The sequence below is a fragment of the Andrographis paniculata genome, unplaced genomic scaffold, assembly GCF_009805555.1.
Source record: "Andrographis paniculata isolate CXL003 unplaced genomic scaffold, ASM980555v1 Contig5END, whole genome shotgun sequence".
In the NCBI taxonomy this organism is placed as follows: Eukaryota; Viridiplantae; Streptophyta; class Magnoliopsida; order Lamiales; family Acanthaceae; genus Andrographis; species Andrographis paniculata.
This window is the reverse complement of record NW_026137595.1, coordinates 3943330-3965416: the sequence shown is the minus strand read 5'-3', so window position 1 is coordinate 3965416 and position 22087 is coordinate 3943330. Positions and strand designations below refer to the sequence as shown.

Here is a 22087-nt window from a genome sequence, read left to right as displayed (position 1 = left end):
AAGGGCGATCAAACTTCAGAGAAGAAGTTCGGTGTGGGATAGACTTTCCCCCACAAATACGGTCGCAGAGGTAAGTTTCAAAAAATGAGGGGAAGTTTGGCGAGTAACATCTTTGGATCAAGTAGTAATTAACCCCACCAAACTCGACACCCTGGAAAGGCTCCAGATGATGGAAAATGGGCTAGAAATCAGAAGGAACGGTCGAACCAACCCCCTACCAGAACCCAAAAATGGAGGGCGCAGCAACAACGCCTGGCCGCTCGTCTTGAACAGCAGGTTGGGGGGCAGCAAGTTGCTTACCACGCAAGTGAAGTTAACCAACAGCAACACTAAAAATCTGAAGGGGTTAACACCAAAAGATTGAATCATGACCATCAAGACTTGCGCCATCACATCCAAGTTCGAAGGGAATGGAGACCGAAAGAAGTTTTCTCAAGGGTCAAATTTCCCAAGGAAACGAATTTTACGGTGACACTCGGGGAGAGTTAGATTCCTGAAGACGAACCCAAGATCGACGCCCTCACATGCGACGAGGCCTCGGAGGTCACTTTAGATATTATCGCCGGTGATAAAGATCTTGAACAATATGAGAGTAATCTCGAGGTTAGGACAGTGGGCGTATTACCTCGGGAATTTGGAGCGCCCTCATCCCAGCCAGATTTCCTCTAGGGAGACATCTTACTAGAAGAGACCAGCCCGTTGTATTGGGCAGAACAAGAGCTGAACGTTCCGGAAAGAATCCCGGACCCAGTGATTTTCCAGAAATTATCCGACGAGAATACACGCCACCTTAAGCTGTTATTCCTTACTGTTCATCTTGACGGAAAAACAGTCAGCAAAGTCTTGGTCGATGGGGGAGCATCAGTTAACATCATGACCCTGTCCACTTTGAGGAAAATAGGGAAAAACCGAAATGATTTAGTCCCAACATCCTTGTGGACGACCGACTTCACTGGGAATGCACATCCAACCGCAGGCGTTTTAGTGGCAAAAGTGACGGTTGGAACTAGAACGGATTAGATGGCCTTCTTTGTCGTCAAAGGAAAGCCAACCTACTCGGCTATTCTTGGGAGGGATTGGATTCATACCACTCAATGCGTGCCGTCGACCCTCCACCAGAAGGTCATGTTTTGGAATGGGAATTAAGTCGAGACAGTAGAATCCGAAACTGATCCTATCATGGAAGTACATTCCGCAGAATCCGTATATTATTCTCCTGAAGTTTACCCGTTTTCCATGATGTTGGAAGATGCAAGGATATGGAATAAGTGTAACCTAACCATAAAAAGGTTCAAAATCATAATAGAGGCCGACGAACGACCTGACGGTGCAGACAGTCTTCATGTCTGACGATCTAATTGTACGAGATTGGGAGGCAAGGGCAGGCAGGTCTGGTTGTCCATTCATACAAGAAGGCAACCTTGCCGCCCCACTACCCGACGAACAGGCAGGAACGGCTCCCGGACCGCATGGGCACAATCGGAATGAAGAAAAAGTTCAACTGCTAATCCAAAGAACTGCTCCACCTTTCGAAGCTCAACATACTCTGGAAGAGGTTAACCTGGGGAGCGATTCAGCGCCTCGGATGACGCGGATCAGCGCTCTACTAGACGGCAACGCAAAAGAACGAATGGTTACTCTGATCCGCGAATTCAGAGACTGCTACACATGGGACTACCATGAGATGCCGGGGTTATCAAGAAGTCTGGTGGAGCACCGACTTCCCATTAAGGCTTTGTGCCGGCCACACAAGCAGGCCCCTAGGCGCTTCAACCTGGAATTGCTGCTGAAAGTAAAAGAAGAGATCAAAAAGCTTCTTAAAGCTAATTTCATTCGAACGTGCAGGTATCCAGAGTGGATCTCTAATATCGTTCCTGTACCGAAGAAAAATAGGAATATCCGCTTTTTCATCGACTTCCGGAATCTCAACCTAGCAACGCCAAAAGACGAATACGTGATGCCGATCACCGACATGCTCGTAGATTCCACGGCGGGATACGAGGTCCTATCCTTCATGGACGGATATTCAGGATACAATCAAATATATCTGGCCGAGGAGGATACCCATAAAACGGCCTTCCGTTGCCTCGGAGCAATCGGAATCTTAGAATGGATAGTTATGTCTTTCGGCCTGAAGAATGCTGGAGCGACCTACCAGAGAGCGATGAACGCAATTTTCACGATATGATCAACGCTAGTGTGGAAGTATACATAGACGACATGGTCGTGAAATCCCGAGCCTTCGACCACCACCTATTAGACCTTCGCAAAGCATTCACACGGATGAGGCAGCATGACCTCAAGATAAACCCGGCAAAATACGCCTTCGGAGTACAGACAGAAATTTTTTAGGGTTCTTGGTGCATCAAAGGGGTATAGAGGTTGATAAAAACAAGGCTAAGGCTGTCCAAGACCTCGGACCTCCCCGCAACATCAGGGAACTGCAAAGCCTGATGGGAAAGGTCAATTTCTTAAGAAGATTCATCGCCAACGCGGCTGGGAGGATGAAGACCTTCTCTGCGTTATTGCGTGGGAAGAAAGACGCATTTGAATGGGAAATGCCCAGCAAGAAGCCCTAGACCAGATCAAGCAGACGCTAACATCTCCGCCGGGATTAATGCCACCGGTCCTTGGAAGGGGGCTGAAACTGTATATAGCTGCGACAGACGCTACAACAGGCTATCTTTTGGCCCAGGACAATAACGAAGGTCGAGAACGCGTTGTTTATTATCTTAGTAAGACCTTAAATGAGGCCGAAACTCATTATTCAGGTGTTGAAAAACTTTGTTTATCCTTATATAATGCCTATACAAAATTAGAATATTATCTGCTGCCATTCGAAACTAAGGTCATATGTGAAGTTGATCTCCTTCGCTATTTACTAAACAGGCCAGTCCTTCGAGGCCGTTTGGTTAAATGGGCACTAAAGTTAGCATCGTTTTCTTTAACATATCAACCTCTCAAGGCCGTCAAATGACAAGCCATTGCCGATTTTCTAGCCGAATATACGGGGATGGTTCAGGCTACGTCCATATATTATGTAGGGCTAGAACCCTGGATGGTAGCTTTCGACGGATCTAGTACTACAGGGGCAGCCGAAGCAGGCGTAATAATTCATAGCCCAGAAGAAGGGGTATGACGCTTCGCGCATTAACTTTCGCAAGGCATCACAAATAACCAAGCCGAGTATGAACCGTTACTTTTGGCTTTACGTTTCCTCGTAGCCCAAAAAGTCAGAAAGGTCGTCATCCGCGGGGATTCCCAATTAGTTATCCGACAGGCCCTTAAAGAATTCAAGTGTAAAGATCCACAACTCCAGATTCTTCTCCGCGAAGTACACGGTCTCCTACAGCAGCTTACGGATGTGGTTTTAGAAGATATACCCCGAGATAAGAATGTGGAGGCAAACGACTTGGCACAATGGGCTTCCGGTTTCAAAAGGGGACATATGCCTCGAGAATTCGAATGTTCGCAGGTCACCACGCCAGATTCAGATTGGCGAACCCCCTTGCTGGAAGGGCTGGCAGACCCCGGGAAGGCCACTTCAAAATCCGAACGATATCACCTCATGAAATACACTCAAATTAATAGGGAGTTATATCGACGAAGGTCGGACGGGACGCTGGCGCACTGCCTATGGCACAAGGAAGCACTGAAGGCCATGGCAGAAGTCCACGAAAGCATTAGAGGCGCACATAGGGCTGGACCCACGATGAGGTGGACGATACTTTGCTACGGCTATTTTTGCCCTCGAATATCACAATATTGCATAGATTATGCACGCGGGTGTCCAGCGTGTCAACGCCGTGGACCACTTCGACAAATCCCCGTTGAGGAGCTCCATTCAATCGTCAAGCACTGGCTTTTCCTAGCTTGGGGGATGGATGTGATTGGGAATATTCATCCCTCATCGTCTAAAGGACATTTTTTTTATTCTTGTGGCTACAGAATACTTCACAAAGTGCGCGGAGGCTATACCACTTGCCAAAGTGCAACAGAGCCATATCATACGCTTCATTAAAACAAATATTATTAATTGATTCGGCATCCCCAAGACGATCCCTACTGATCAAGGTACCGCGTTCATGGGAACAAAGGTCAAGGTGTTCGTGGCTCAATATGGAATCCAATTGGTCCATTCTTCCCCCTACTACCCCCAAGCTAACAGGCAGGCCGAGGCGAAGAACAAGGTGCTAATTTCAATTATTAGAAAAGCTTTGGAAGATAATCGAGAAGTTGGCATGACACGCTGGACGAAGCACTCTGGGCATACCGGAACGTCAAATCTTCAATGACTGTCAGCACCCCCTACTAGCTGACGTATGGACATGATGCCGTGCTCCCACTGAAAATTACGGTAGCATCGCTCCGAACTTTGCAAATGAACGGACTCTCGATGGAAGAAAATGACCAAGCACTGCTTCAGGAGCTCGATACTTTACCCGAAGAGAGGTTGCAAGAACTCGAACATACGCGAGATCAAAAGAAAAAAACAGAAAGGGCCTTCCAAAAGCACGTTAGGTCTCAGGCCTTCCAGGAAGGTGATATGGTTTGGAAGGTCATTCTTCCGGTCGGGCCGAAAGATCCAAAATTTGGAAAATGGTCACTCTTATGGGAGGGACCGTTCATTACACCTGCCAAGACAACCAGCGGTGCGTACAGATTAATGGAACCCGAAGGAAAAGAGTCGAACATGTTCATTAATGGAAAGTATCTCAAACGATTCTATCCGTCCATTTGGGATTTAGAATAGGAGATGTCTCCATAATAAAAAAGATGGTTAGTTCACAAACAGGACAAGGGTAACCTAGATTGAGCTACTATTAAAGCTAGGCTGATACGGGCACTGTAGTCATAGCTACTAAAATGACTCCCTCCGTCACTTACAGACCATTATAAAAGGAACCAAAAAACAAAAGGGGAGGGGGTGATTCAAGTCAAAGTTACACAGGCATGGAATAAGTTATTGGTTCACAGGAAAGTCACTTGAACTTGCATCATACGTGACATAAACATCCACAAACCCAATACTAACGGCGGACGTACCCGCGGCCGGTGGATTAGACGCCATCTCTGCAGCGTATGGATCCCCAGCGTACAGATCCCCAGCCACAACAACCAGCATGGGAGGAAGACGGCTGGCAAACTTTGAAGTCCTAGGGCACGAAGAAGCCCATAAGGCCGTCACACTAGGCCATGCCAGACGCAGCTCCCCTAGCCCCCGTTCAACCCGTTGGAGATTCTTCTCGAAAACAAGTTTTTTGCCGCGGAGTCCAGATAGAGGTTCATCCAAAGCTCTCGCTCGATCGTACATTTCCGTCCGCCAAGCAGTCCTAGAAGCAAGACTCGCAGCCACCCGTGCCAATTCTGGTGGGATCTCCCTCAGACGCTCCTCGATCCTGCTCAATTCAGCACGCAAAGCTTTTTCTTCGGCGTGAAGACCCTCTATATATGATGTTTCATCCTCAGCGCGTTGTTTCTCGTCCAGAAAGCTCCGAGCACAAGCCATTTTTTCCGTTTCCAGGGCCATCAATTCTTTGAGTTTACTGTCATTCATATCGCAAACACCCTGTAACATCTTCAGGCGTCTGAAAATTTTGCCTAGGCGATCCGTAAGTTCCTCCAGCTGCTTGCGACGAGGCAGGCCCAGCGACAAAGAAGCAGCCGCAGTCAGAACAGATGCCTGCAGGGTGTCCAAAACGACCGAATCCTCCGGCAAAGCAGACTGATACCCATTAAAGGGATCCGGACCCAGATCTTTGAAACTGGCAGGGGCAGAGGCATAGGTAGCAAGGCTTTGGGCAAAGTATGCCTCTACGTCAGTAGGAACAACTTTCGGGGCCAAAGGAACAGATGGAAAAGGAAACGTCCTGACAGGCTCAAGCCTGGCTGAGATAGGGGAGTGAACCCGGGCCGAATAAACCGCCCCTCCCGGAGTTGTAGTTCCATGTGAAACCTGCGTGCATTTACCAAGTTAGAAGCCGATTCCATGAGCTAATCAGAATCAGCTTTTAGACTTTTACCCAAAAGGACAATGGAGGGGAGGCAGATCGTTCAACTGACTTAGCGACGGTCTCAGAGCCTGTTCCCGCATGAAGAACCTGCCAAGAAGAGTCATCAGAATGCCTCTCCTACATAAATACGAAATGAGGGAAGGATGAAGCATACCTGAGCCGGAGACGTCCAGGAAGGCGAGTCTGCAGTCGGAGCAACAGAGGACACGAGCGTAGCTTTCTTGGGAGGAATATGTGAAAGACCCGCAACCATAAGGCCTTTGTTTCCTCAAAAGGGAAACTCATGTTCAAAATACCTTAAGGGGTGGCGATGGAGCTGGCTGTTTGCAGGGCGCTTTGGCCGCAACTTGGGCGCGGCTGGTTTGGATATCAGCCTTCAGGAACGGCGAGTGGCCGAAAGTGGCGCGGATGGGGCACCCGTCACAAGAGGCGTACCTGTGATCGAAAGAAAAATGATCGATCATGACCCGTCTTCAGGCTATGCAATAGCGAATAAGTAAAGTACCTATGGCCGAATATATGAATACTTCCTCCACCTCCTCGAAAACAGCGGCAGACGACTCTTTACCACCTGAATGCTTATCATCTGGACTGACCAGGGACCGCCGAAGAGCCGCCACATTTGAGTGAACCAAAAACTCGGCCCACCAGCCGTCGAAAGAGGGCAACGTGCTTGGATTAAAAGCATAAGATGAATGTGGCAATTCCTCTATATCACAGATATAAGCATGTCAATCGTCGACAAGGGACAATCCCAAACTCTGACCCGCAGTAAGGGGGGTGGTAAAAGGTAACCAAACAGGGGGATCCCTTGAACCAAACTGAACTGGCGCGCGCAGTACTGAGGTTGGTAAACCTCCCTTAGCAAGGGATTGTTTCGAGAGGCTATAGACAATCCCCCGACTAAAATGCGAGCAGTAAGACATTTGTTCCAACATATGAAGCTAGAAAAGTCGGCGGTAACAGCGACAGAAGTGTCAAGAGACGTAAAGAAACCAAACAAAGGGTTGAAGTCGGCCGAAGATCGATTGGTCTCGTGTATGAGGGAGTAGATGATCGAATGGAGATCACCTTGAAAAGAGGGATATAATGCCAAATGAGGACCCAAAGCTACGAACGGTCGGGAGGGAAGTTCAGGGTGCAGGTTGATTAAATTCGAGAAATATAGTAGCGCCCATAACTCGAGAGACCACAGAGGGCCCGCTCCGACCGGTTCGCGGGAAAAGAAGACAGAGAGCTTTTCCAGGAATTCGTTTACGCCATGACATAACAAACCCAGGAAGTACAAAGCTAAATCTATTTACACCCCAGACATAAGGACATACACAATCAGTTCTACCTCCCGGACAAATCCTTTCGACGCACAGCAAACGAAGTACTTTCTAAACCAAAACATAAGGAAGGCATTGTGTTCCAAAGACTCAACGGGACCGGAAAGCATATTCGACACAATAAATTGACTCACGGTGGTGTTGCTATCATAGGCGACGGGAATCGGTAATCGATCAGGTTTATATGATGGGGATAAAAGAAGGCTCTACCCCTTTCGAATGAAGGTCCAAAATCGCGACCACATCTAACACGGTCGGGGCCAGTTTCCCAAAGGGAAACACAAACGCGTTTATACTGGGGCTCCAAAAACACATAAGGGACTTGATCATAAGATTATCACGAGGGGTCAGTACACACAGACAACATATCCCGAATGCCCCAAGTTTGCCATTGCGCCTCATATAAAGGATCTAATCTATCTTTCCAAGACTTGAACTCCGAAATACTACTTGGGAGCCGAAAAATACGGGAAGGAAAAACAACAAGATTGAACCAAGATCGGGCTAGCAGGAGCTTACCCCCGCCAAGGGCGTCGAAGGAACCCTCTGGCAACTCATCTCGATCTTTCGCAAAGGGCGCGAGCCCAAATCGAGTACCGCCGGATGACAAGGTGGCCCTCCCGGAGCGCGTCGGAGAAGGACGACCGGCCTGAGCGCCCGGCTTTGACCTAGACATTGGAACTCCTCCCGTGGCGAAAAAATCAGGTAACCCTCAATAGTGTCTCTCCGCCCGCCGGTCGCCGGAATCGCTGTGAGCGCCGCCTGGTTGCTTCGTTGGAGTGGACCCAGGAACCACCGCATCTTGTTTTTGAGAATGGAGAAAATGAGTTCAACGGTGAAGAGATGGAGCCGAAGGGAAGAGCGAGGAAGGCGAGGGTTTCTTTCGCAACTGGAAAAGAAGAGAGTAAATGAGGAGTGAAGTTTTTGGGGAAACACAAAGAAGACGGGACAAGTGCTAGCGCGCGAATCCAGATTCAGGTGATTACAAAATTATCCGGGTATCAAATTAATTTTACCTGACAAAATTTTGTGGGGGGGCATTTGTACACTCCAAAATTTAACCGGGCCAGCCCAAGAATGAGCCTAGTCCTAGGGGGATATAGTCCATGAGAAAGCCCGGATTAGTAAAGTACGTGGTCAACGGGTAAACGGATGAAGCATAATTTGAAAATAAAAAGAGGTTTGAGAGGTTGGAGAAAAATAAGGGATAAGAGCCTTATCCGAACAAGATTAGGGGAATAAAAGAAAAAGAAGGTAGGAGGACGCCATTTATCATGAATCTTTCTTCTTTTTTTCATAATTTTTCTCTGCATTATTTTCTTATAATTTTTCCAAATTTTTATAGTTTTCTTCGATTAATTCCAATTTAATTTTCAGCTTTGTTCTTGTTTATTTTATCTTTCTTTTTTCATCAATTTTTCGGTTATCGCGAGATAGTCCGGATCCTTTCTTGAAGAGGCCGAGGAACCCTACGATTAAATCAATTCTGATAGGCTTTTCCGATTAAGCCGTGGATGACGATTTTTTTACGACTAACAGTATTGTTGATATATATTACAAGTGTTGTCGACTTATATTTAATATGTTTGATGCTAAATAATACCGTAACTATTGCCGCAATGGTATGAATAATTTTGGATTGTAAAGATATTATAATAATGACGAAGAAAGGACAAATAAATATTGAAATTTGGAACTCTTTTGTTGTGATGTTTGTATAAAACTAGTGGTATAGATAGTGAATTTACTTTTAATGATGTGATTATATTAGTGATTATTTTGTTCTTTGTATTAGCTAGATATGATGTGATAATTAATAATTTAAGTATAATAATTATGATTTGAGAATAATAATGAGTTTTTAGAAAGTAATATTATATATACAAATTGTTTACTTTTATTAAATTTTCTTAAATGGTTCGTATAAATTTTGGTTTATTTTTAGTTTCAATAATAAGTTGAAGGAGGTGGATTAGGTACTAAATTTTTTATTTTTTAAAATATAATATTTTGCAAAAAAATAGTATCTATTTTATATAAAGAGAGATAGAGAGAAATATATATAGTGATTTAAATATAATATTTTATGAGGAAAAAAATATATATTTTTATTGAAAATCAAAATAATTGTATAGTAAGAAAATTGAAAAAAAAAAAAAAAAAAAAAAACCTCCAAAATAGCAAAACATGTCTCTTCCAAATTTTTCCCCTAATCTTTATTTACTTATTTAATATTGTTCCAAATATGTGTTTAGTTGCCCTTATAATTTTTAATTGATATTTTAAATTAAATGTATTAAAGTAAAAATTAGCGATGAAATATTTTGTACATAATTTAGAAAATAAAGTAATTATTTTTGGTATTTTTACGTTAACTTAGAAATACAACTCAACAACGTATATGTTAAATAATATAAATGATCGTTTCATTTAAAAGTTTAAACAATTAGAGATACACATAATTTATTTATTTATATACGGTCAACCAATAATATACATTAACAACATTCTTGAAAGTTTTGTTAACATTACTATAGTCATATAAATTTGCCACAAATTAAATAGATAGAAAAGTCATGGTTGTTTGTTACGAAAACATATTTACACATACATTTTTACAAGTTTGAATACTATCGTGTATATATATATATATATATATATAATTGACAAGGGTGTTTGAATAGGTGAGCTCTAATAATTTTGAGAATTTTATTTTAATATTTTAATAAATTTATATAGTTTATGAAATTATTTATATAATTCAAATTTTTTAGAAAAATAAATAGTAGCATATAATTAAGATTTGTTATAATCACATATAGTTAGAATATTGGGCTTTCTTCTTACGTGGAGAAACTTTAATCTAATATTAGGGTTGTGGTCATCAAAATTGAGAGATTAAAGCAAATAACTAAATTTGTTCACAACAAAAGTGAGAAATAGATTTTCATACAAGCTGCACAGGTTCAAAACAATGTTGATTATCGTTTCGTTAAGCATTGAAACAAGTTGAAATTTTCAAAAAGTATTCTCGATTTTTTGTTCTTTCAATCCAGCAATGAAATTTATGATTAAATGTATATTGTTTAACCTGAATTTTACATAATATAAAAGATTTTTTAGATTCGTCGTTCTTTATTTTGATTTTTTTTAGGTGTGTTTACAAGCATTCTTGAATAACTTTTATGTCCAATTTGGTTATATTGGATTTTATTTGTTGGTTTGGATGACCTATTGTTTTTTTATTTTATTTTGAAGAGTTTGTCATGTTAAAATTTTTGTATTTTTTGCATATTTTATTTGAGAATATCACTTATTATCATTTCTCATATTCTTTCAAAGAGAATTACGCTTTTTTTCATTAATACATATAATAGAATTCTTATAGTAAAACTTTTTACTATGTATCTTTTAAAAATTTTTAACTTCATTATACATGTGTAAACTATCATATTCTTTTTTATATTAATTCTCTTGTTCTTATTGTTGTGAAAAAAAATTTAATTTTTTACCATTTGATTTTTTATTTATACTGTGATGTAAAAAAAATAAAAATAAAATCTTAAAAAAAAAGTAAAGAAAGAATACAATATATTTGTTTTTTTAATTTTGATTTGAGAATCATATAGAAATTATATTAAGTTTTAATATATGAAAATTTTAGTTTTATTTTTATATTTTCATTCTTATTTCATATGTATTTTTAGAATTATGCGTAATATTCTTATTTTCTACACATCAATTTTTATTTTTTTCCATTCTTATTGAATATTTACTTTTTCTAATTGATCTAATTTTGATTATTATATTTTAATATCTTTTTAATAGATTATGTGCAAATTTTGAGTCTTTTTTATTTTAAAGAATATTTGAATAATTCATGGAGAAAAAAACTACTCCATCTGTCTCAAACACTGAAACTTACTGCAACATTTTCAAATTTAAAAAATAATTTATAATATTTATATACATATATTAATATACATTTCATTTTATCTTATCACAAGAAATACTCATTTCTTTCTTCAATCACATAACTTATATCCAAATTATTTCAAATTACCATACTTAATACTCTCCACATAAATTCTCGTGCAAAACACAAATGTTGCACGGTGTTTGGGACGGATGGAGTAATAAGTTTTAATATATAAAAAATATTTTTTATTTTTTATTTTTATTCTTATTGTGTATGTAATTTTTTTAATTACATATTGTATTAATTTTATTTTCTATTAATTAATTCTTTTCATTCTTATTGTATATGTATTTTTTCTTATTGATTTGTTATGGTATTATATTTTAATATACTATATATATTAATTTTATAGATTACATTCAAATTTCGAATCTTTTGATTCGAATAAATATTTAGAAATTAGTACATAAAATCATGATACGTAACACAGAGGCGCTTATTAATATATGTATTTTTTTAATTGATTTTGATTTCGAGTATTATATTATAGTATACTTTTAGTCTTGTAAATTATATTTAAATTTTGAGTCTTGATTTGAAATTTATTTAGGAAATATATACAAAAAATTATAGTAACGTTTAATAGTATTTTCTAAAATTATATATTACTACATACTACTAATCTTTTTTTATTCTTATTATAATGTTTTTTTTTCTAATATATTTGGTTTAAAATATTGCCTTTTAATATATTTTTTTAGATTATATTTAAATTTTGAGTCTTTTAATTTGAAAATTAGTTAAAAAAATCCTCTATACAGAAAATGAGAGTAAATTCAATATATATATATATATTATTCTACTATTTTCCTTTTTATTGTATGTGTGCTTTTCTAATGATCTACAGTGTTCTTTTTTATTTTCTACTATTTTTTTTATGTATTTTTACTAATTGATTTTGTTTTGAGAATTAAATTATAATACTTATGAGTTGTTCTTTTAATATTTCAAATCAAATCAACACTATTCACTTGACACAATTTTCAATAAAAATACATTATTTACTCTTTCAAAAATATCACATAAAAATATCATTCAAATAAAAACTTTAAGTGTGTTATTTTGTCAAAACAAATCATAATATTTTCCGGAGAAATTAATATATTATTAACACTCATTATTTTTACAGTTAGTTCTCTAAAAATTTCTGTTTCGCAAATTGCTTTCCTTGTCGGTTCTCGTTTATATATTTGTTCCTTTTAACTCTCTGTTTATTGATCACAACTCTCCATTTATAATTTTACACATTTTCACCTATAAATTTTCAATTTTGCCCTTAAAATAATATTTTCTTTATAATTTTATATACCTAATGTAACTCAAAACCCTTAATTTGTGTAACCAATGATCAATTTTATTATTCATTTTTTACAATATGACGACAAACGATACAAAATGTTCGAAGTACATGTTCATTTACTTATTTATATTTTATTCAATCAAAAATTAATATTCTTTATAAATATTTTGTATTAAAATTTAATAGTTATGAACATTTAAATATATGTATATATGTAATTTACTTGTAAGTATTTATATATATATATATAATTAATCTACTTATTGTTTAACAGTATTTGTAAAATTTAAAATTGAGTATGACATACATTGATATTTTCTATAAATATTTTGTATTATTATTTAAGGGTTGCAAATATATGTATTTTATAATTATTTACTTTTTATATTATTATCTATCTACTTATTTGTTTATTTTTTAATCGTAAAAAGTGAAATTATACGATAGAAATTAAGGATTATATGTGAAGATAATAAAAAAATTGAAGTTAAACAAAAAAAAAAAAAAAAAAAAAAGAAGGTATTGTAGGTATTTTAAGTGAATAGGGAATAAAGAAAAATAAATTAATAAGAATAGGAAGTAAATGAGAAGAATTTAGTGTATAGGGAGTAAATAGGAATTTGAATTTAGAATTGGGGAATTTAATGGAAGTTACGCTTATTTTTATACCTATATTTCACATAAAAAATATTCTTTCAAATTATTTTACTAAACAACCACACCCTCAAATCAATTTCAAACCACAACCAAACAAATACATATTTTATTTTATTTTATATATTATTTTCAAATTTTGAGTTTTGCATTTAAAGAAATATTTGAGGAACTAATACAGAAATTATTATAAATTTTAATATATAAAGAAATATTTTTATTATAGTATTTTTGTTCTTATTGTGTATGTATATTTTTTAAAAATGGTCTATTATGTTATTTATATTTTTTATTAATTAATTCTTTATTATTTTTATTGTATACATATTTTTTCTAATTAGTTTATTTTCAAGCATTATATTCTAATTATTTTTTAAAAACTTTGTAAATTATGTTTAAATTTCAAAGTCTTTTGATTGGAGGAAATATAGGCGAAATTCATAAATAAGTTTTAATATATATAATTTTTGTTTTTTTTTGGTACTTCTATTCTTATTATAAGTTTAGGGTTCAGTTTTTTTTTCTCTTCTAATTTTGTATTTTTTTATAATTGAGTTGATTATGTGTATTATATTCTAATATATATTTTCAATTTGCTAGATTATCTTTAAATTTTGAGTTTTATGATTTGAGTGGATATTTGGAGAATTCATGCATAAAATTATTCCTGTCTCACCAGGTGCGAGTGAATGGGGACAGAAGCGCGTTGGAATGACTCATATTAACTTGCGGGGCCAGTCTATGATTCTGACACGCCCGACTTTGTATGCCTTGTGGGTTGGGTGTCACAGATCGTATCAGAGGCGACCTGCGACAGCCTGCAGTCGTTGACTACACTGTTGACGGGCCTAGCAGTTGAGAGATCATTGGGTGCAACAAGGACATTGCATTCTTAAGTCGGGAAAAATGTAATGCTCCCGGGTTGGGCCGATGCTAGCCCATCCGAGATTGAATAGAGATTAAGGGGATTAAATAGACTACTCATGTCAACAATGTGCATATTCATTTTCGGAAGTCATACTGAAAGAATTCTAAAATTAAGCATCCTAGAGTCATTTGAGGATTGATGACCCTCCGGAAATTTTCTCCCATGGTGTGGGCCGAGGTATCACAGTATGTGTGTTTTTTTTTTTTAACTATTTATGTACTTTTTTTTTCTACTAATCATTTTTTGATCCTTATTGTATATTTATTTTTTCTAATGACTTTGTTTTGAGTATTTGTACATTATATCCAAACAAGTTTTTGATTTAAAAGAATATTTGTACGAAAAATTATAGTAAGTTTTGATATATAAAATTTTTATTTTTGTTATAGTACTTTAATTCTTATTGTGTATGTATTTTTTTTTAATTATTTATTGCATTATTTTTATATTATAAATATTAGTTCTTTTTCATTCTTATTGTTTACGTCGTTTTTTTAATTAATTTGGTTTTGAGTCATATATATATTCAAATATTTTTGTAGATTATATCTAAATTTTAAGTCTTTTGATTTGAAAGAATATTTTGAATAATCAATGAATAAAATTATGATAAGTTTTAATATATAAAAAATATTTTATTTTAGTACTTTCATTATTATTATTATTATTATTATTATTATTATGTGTTATTGTTTTAATTATTTATTGTATTCTTTTTATTTTTACTAATAGGATCTTTTTCATTATTATTATTATTAAGTATATATTTTTTTCTAATTTATTTTATTTTTAGTATTATATATTAATTTTTTTAAATGAATGTTTCGTGTATTGCATTAGTTCCCCCCTAGCTTAAGAAAATTGAAGGCCAATCAACCAAAAATAAGAAAATAAATAAGTTGTCAAGATTCATCATGAATGAATGAATTCAATGGTGATCGAGATCGTAGTAGTTGTCCTGAAGAATTGGAGATCAATATGACAATTATATAAAGGAGCAATTGCATACTATTTTATTATACAATTATTGTGATTATTTTTTTAATAAAAATTAATAATTTTATCAAATAAAATATCACGACTAAATTGTTATTCAAATAAAAATTCAAAACAAAAATAAACTCTAAAATTTGTGGATAAAAAGGTACAAACATAATTGAAAGAAAATGTACAAACAGAATTGAAAAAAAAGCAATAAAAAGAAGGCGGCAAAAATTTGTGAAAAAGTAAAATATTAGAAAAAAGATATATATAAAAGCCTTAGATTTATACTGGCCCTAATTTTTGTTTTAACATTGTTAATATTAATACTATTATTGATATTTTATCTAAAAATTCTGAAAAAATTATTTTATTTAATAACTTATATTCTATTATAGGTAAAAAAAAATCGGAGTAGATCATTTATATATATTTAGGGATCTTTTATTTTTGTTTTAATTATTTTTTTGCACTAAAAAGATAATAAATATTAGACAAAATTATTATTATTATTAGGCAAAATTATCAATAACTCCTTTATGATTTCAAAACTCTGTGTAAATCCTCTGTATACTTTAAAAATAATATGAACCTGCTTATACTATAAAAATGTTCTATGAAACTCATTTTTATAATTTTTTGGTGATGAGAATATGACTTTTCATCTATATTTTTTGCATGGCGAGGGTTTAATTTAGTGTTTGTTAAAATATAAGAGAGCGTTACACAATTTTTAAAAGTTATGCTAGAAAAAATATTTTTTTATTTATATTTTATTATAGGTAAAAAAATATTATATATATATATATTTAAAGGTCCCTAATTTTTATTTTGCCCTGGACCTTTCGAAAGTCAGAAACGGACCTGGCGTCGAGAGTCTCCAACCGGGCGCTAGGTGCAACACCATTTTTGGTGTTTGCTACAGTGCAACACCACAACACCATTTTTGGTGTTGCACCATAGCAAACGCCATTTATGATGTGTTGTTTTATTTTTTTATTTATTTTTATTTTTTACAAATTATAAATTTGATTTTTAAATTTAATTTTTATTTTTTAAAATTTTTAAAATTTTATTTAAAATTATAAAAATAAAAAGTTGTTTAAAATAATAGAAAAAATTGAATATTTGAATAATAATAGTGAAAATGGAGTTATGGTTGGAATAAAATTACTGTAGCAATTGCATATTTGAAAATAAAACTGGATAAATAGAGTTGATGGGTTGGAGATGGCCTTAAGCTTCTCCTTCTTCCTCTACCCCTCAACTGCTCAAGTCGTTTTCCTGAGCCTCCGGCCATTTTTCAACTTAGACCACCACTTTTTCCTTGTCAATCTATTTTTTCACAATTTTTGAATCCAATAGTATATATTCTTTTGAATTGTAGGAAATAAATTTCTACTCGGGTTACAACATTCTTACATATGCATATTATTTTGGATGATAAGATAGAAATTTATTATGTAAATTAAACCATGAAAATTACCTAGTGATTTTCAAAAGTATTTTTTATATTGTATGTTTGTTTATTTGAATTTATTTTTTTCAGTTTTTTTTTTCATAAAAATATTAGTGTTTGTCTCGTATAATTCATTTTTTTTTAAAAAAAAAAGTTATTATTCTCCGATCGATGGACTTTATTCGAATAATATTTCATAAACAAAATTATACAAATGATACGAATTCGAATAAAATCAAATCAATATTACCCAATACGAAATATAATTATCACATTAAAATAACAGGCATATTTTTCGACCCTGCACCCGGAACATATGTTTCGGGTGACTAGATTGTACCACATTAATATATAATTTTTTAATTTCTTTTATTATTATTATTTTTACCTTTATTGTTGAAAATACTCCTCCTCCTTTCCTTGTTTCTTCTGTTACCATTGTAGACGCGGTTTCCTTCACTGCTGAAAATTTAAGATGGCAAAAAATGACACAACATGACAACCTGACACAAATTCGACACAATAATAAACGAGTTGGATTAGGATTAATGTCTTATATCCGAAACCGACATGAGTTTATAATATATAAATATTAATTAATATATTTATTATATATCTAAAATAAATTTAATTTAATACTTTTTTAAAAAAAAATTTTACTTTAAATTGAACAAAATCTATATGTTTTATTTTTAGTACTCCCTTAGTCTCACTCCAATGAGGTCTTTTGGGGATTGTTTTAGATTAATAAATAATACTATTTTTTATTGGTTGGTGAAATTGTACAAGGAGTTTTGACATTTTTGTCATTTGACTTTGTGTATAAAATAATTGTATGTGTAATGGTATGTTTGTAATTTAGGTAAAATTTAAGGATATTTCGGTATTAGTGTATAATTATTTTTACTAAAATAAAAAATAGATATTTTAAAGTGAGAAGAACGAAAATGATAAAAATAGTATTTTGAGTTGGGATGAAGAGAATAATTTTTACTATTTATTATATATGTATGTACGACTATTTTTGATTGATTTAATGAATTTTGGTTTGTTTAGATTGATTATTTGATTATAGTTCGATTTTTAATTTTAATTTTTAAAAAGGAAAAAATTAAATGGATAAACGAGTGGATTTTGTGTTAGTCGAGTTGGGTTTAGGCTATCTGACCGGGTCATTTTCGAGACCAGAGTTGGAAACTCCTCTAGATCTCTCATCAAATCACTTTTTTTAATTCTCTATGACATGACTATTCCCAAAGACTAAATAACTAATCTAAGGATTTGGTTTGAGCTTAAGGTTAACGGCTCAACGGGTTTAGGTTTAAAGGTTCGGAAGGTCGGATTAAAAAGTGAATTAATTTTTTTTTTTTATATTTTCAGAGGGATTCGTTCTATTAGATTCGATAAAATATCTTAATATCTTTTAAATTTAATTATTTTAATTTTACTTTATAAATATTTATATTATTATATAATTATTTTTATTAAAAACAACAATTCTAATAATTACTATTACAAATATATAAATCAATAAATCAATTCCATAGTTTAGTTATTTATTTATTGAAATTATTATTAATATAGTAACAAAGTGGATTCTACTTTTGCTTTTAAGCTTTTCCTTTTATTCCTTTTTTAATCTCCATATATATATATATATATATATATATATATAAATTTTTAATAATATCTTAGGTAAAATTATTGCATCACAAAAGATCCTCAATATTCTTTCAACTTTTTTGCAAATAAGACACAAAGAAATATGCTTTTCTTAGTATAATCAAAAGAAATAAATATTTTATAAGCTTTTTAATTTTAATATAAAATTCAAGATTTACATATCACTATTACTTAACTACTACATAAATTCATTGGATTAAATTGGCCAGATTTGTTTTCTTTTTGTTTTATGCTTTGGTTTTCAACAGTTATGATATATTATTTCCTGAGAAAAATAATATTCTTTAGCTCATTTGATAAGTATATATTTTATTATTTTTTATTGTCCTAATACAAAATGTTGATTTGTTTTTTTTTTTATTTTTATTTTTAAATATGTATGTATTCCATTACATATTAAAAATACTTTACAACTGTATTTGTTTCGGAGTTTGAATTTTGAGTTGGGATTTGAATAATAAAAAAATTAAATTTAAATAGTTGTATAATGTGATATAAGTACTACAAAAATATATCTAATTAGCTACAATATTTTTAACTACGAAATATTTTTGTTGTTAAAACGTGTCATTTAGCTACAATAATAAATTTCATCGCTAAATATAAATTATGTACTATTAAATTAATTTTGTCGCTAAGATTTTTCTTAAAAATTTTTTTCATCTTCATAGCAAAAATATTTTAGCTACAAAATTATTTTTCATAGCTAAAATCATTTGGTTAAAAATATCATACATAATTTGTTGCTAAAACTCTTTTGTTATGAATTTTATTTTTGTAGTAAAATAGTTTTAGCTTTGAAATCATATTTTTGTAGCTATTTCTCTTTTCTTAACTTTTATTGCAAAAAATTTATTTTTTGTTACGAAAGTCATATTTGTCACAAAAGACTTTTACTAACACGGTATAGGCTACGAAATAAGTTTCGTCAAAAATGTTTTTTTATGAAATATTACCTTTTGCTACAAATTTTTTTTTGTAGCTAAATTTTAACTTCTTTGTTGTGAAATAATTGTTGATGTGATGTTTTGAATATAAAATTAATTTTTAGTATAATACAGAAAATAAAAAATAAGTATTTGATTTGATATTTTTGAGGCGAAAAAATAAAATAAATAGTAAAAATCTTACAAAATCCTTTGAGCAAACACATCCGTACTTATTTATATCAATACACTTACATTGACTTTACACAATATATATATAGGGGTAAATAGTTTTTATATACTAAAACTATAACTAAAATATAATATTTATTAAAATTCACATAAAAATAAGTATTTACTTTTTAAACTTTTTAATGGACCGAGTGAATATATTTTTTTAAGAAAAAAAATCAAGATGAATAAAGCTATTTCTTCTATAAAGTAGTGACAAGAAAATATATAAGGTTTTATTTATTTGTGTGGTTTTGATTTTAAATAGTAAAATTTGGAATTGAAATAATTATGTAATATAATTATATATTGATATGATATTTTGAATATAAAATTAAATTTTAATACTCATAATATACTAAATTAATAAAAAAATATACTCCCTTTGTCCCACATTTTGTGTCTGATTTACTATAAATACAAGAATTTAGAGAAAATATAATTAGTAAGTAATTAAGAAATATATTAGTAAAAATAATTATTGTATAATAAAGCTAATTACATATTAAAATTAAGATAACTAAATAACATAATTAATATTTTATAAATTATAAAATTTAAAATGCAATTAAAATGTATAGTTATATTTCATAAAAAGAAAAAGATAAATAGGGTGGGATGAACAAAATATAAATTGTTGACAAAATAAATAAAACGAGAGTATTTGATTTGATATATATATTTTAAAATAAATTATTATAGTAAACAAAAGGAGGATCAATTCCCTTTATAATGATTCTACAAAAGGGCAAAAATAATAAAATATTTTAGTGATATGTTTATGAAAAGTATGTAGTAAAAATATAAAAATTTCTTAAATGTTATGTAATAATAATACATGTTCCGACGCATGTAATATGGGCCTATTCATATAGATACGAGAATTCAATTAAAGTATAATTAGTAAATAATTAAAAAATATATTAATATAAATAATTATTGTATAATAAAAATAATTATAAATTAAGATTAAAATAACTAAATAATTTAATTAAAATTATAAAATTTAAAATTTAAAATGTGATTAAAGTGTATATTTATATTTCAAAAAGTAGAAAAGACAAATTATGTGGAACAGATAAAAATAGAAAATAAAAACAAATTATGTGAGACCAAGGAAATAATATAATATAGTGGTAAGTATACTATGTTTATATATATGTATGTGTGTGTATGGGTGTGTGATATATATATAGGATGCAAATTGGTAGGTATATAAATATATGTATATATACATATATCAAGTACACGAAACGAGAGAGAGATTAAAGTAAATTTATAATGATTTGATTGAAAAATGAATATACCCTTTACTAATGCCTTCACATACATATTTAAAGATATTGAGTGGGTCAAACAAAGGTGCATATTTATCCACTATTCTTTTATTGGGCATCTACATTAGTGTAAACATAGTATCTATGCAGCTACTTCGTTTATAATACTTTTCACTAGATGTTTTTATACAAGGAATGTGCTTCGTTAAAATCTTATTACGAAAAAATTATGTGGAAAAAAAAAATCATAGTGAAGGAAAAAGAGTACATCATTCTTGTATTAATGTGCTCCCCCTATTTTGGACTTTATTTGATGTCTTTCATCCGACGCATTTCAATTCCTTGTACCAATTTCTTGAATATTGCAGTCGGTAGCGCTTTCGTAAATAAATCTGTAAAATTTTCAGACGATCAAATTTGTTGCACATTAATTTCACCACTTTTCTGAAGATTGTGAATGAAAAAGAACTTCGGAGATATGTGCTTTGTCTGACGCCTAAATATATCCTCTCTTTTTTAATTGATACAAGTTGCATTATCTTCAAATAATATTGTAAGAGGTAATATATCATCAGAAATCAAGCCATAATCTTTCTGAATATGGTAAGTTATAGACCTCAACCAAACGCATTCACGACTGGCTTCGTGAATTGCTAAAATCTCAGCATGGTTTGAAGAAATGGTTGTTATCCTTTGTTTAGCAGATCTCTAAGAGATTGCGGTTCCGCCACAAGTAAATAAATAGCCAGTTTGAGATTTTGTTTTGTATGAATTAGATAGATAACCAGCATCAGCATAACCAATAAATTTATTTCGAGATTCACTCGAATAAAATGGACCGAGGTCATGACATCCCTGAAGATAGCGAAAAATGTGTTTGATACAATTCTAATAACGTTTTGTGGGGAATACGCTAAACCTAACCAGTAGATTTTCTGAAAATGATATATCTGGTTTGGTACAATTTGCAAGGTACATTAATGTGCCCATAGCACTGAGATATGGTACCTCGGGCCAAGTATTTCTTCATTTTCTTCCTTTGACCTAAATGGATCCTTACTGGGATTAAGAGATCTGACCACCATTAATGTACTCAGAGAGTGAGATTTATTCATATAAAATTGTTTCAATACCTTTTGGATATATGTGGATTGATGGATAGATATTCCATTATTAAAATGACCCACTTGTAATCCTAGACAATATTTTTTCTTTCAAAAATCTTTGATCTCAAATTTGTTCTTTAGATATTCAAATGCAATTTGAATCTCTTTTGAAGTTCCAATTAAATTGAGATCATCAACATATATTGCAATAATGACAA

General features: G+C 32.5%; 1 protein-coding gene across 1 annotated transcript; it reads left to right on the top strand.

Annotated features, from left to right (window-relative positions):
- The first annotated feature begins 4085 nt into the window (after positions 1-4085).
- LOC127259135 (uncharacterized) lies at positions 4086-4753 on the top strand. The gene is made up of 2 exons (XM_051286279.1): positions 4086-4190; positions 4316-4753. Exons 1-2 carry the CDS (start codon positions 4086-4088, stop codon positions 4751-4753), a joined length of 543 nt encoding a protein of 180 aa, XP_051142236.1.
- Positions 4754-22087: the final 17334 nt, after the last annotated feature.

What these genes read in the sequence shown, in the direction of transcription:
- LOC127259135 (XM_051286279.1), top strand. Translation starts at nt 4,086, where the DNA reads ATGGGAACAAAGGTCAAGGTGTTCGTGGCTCAATATGGAATCCAATTG. An exon ending in AGGCCGAGGCGAAGAACAAG is followed by an intron (nt 4,191 to 4,315) that starts GTGCTAATTTCA and finishes ACCCCCTACTAG; the next exon opens with CTGACGTATGGACATGATGC.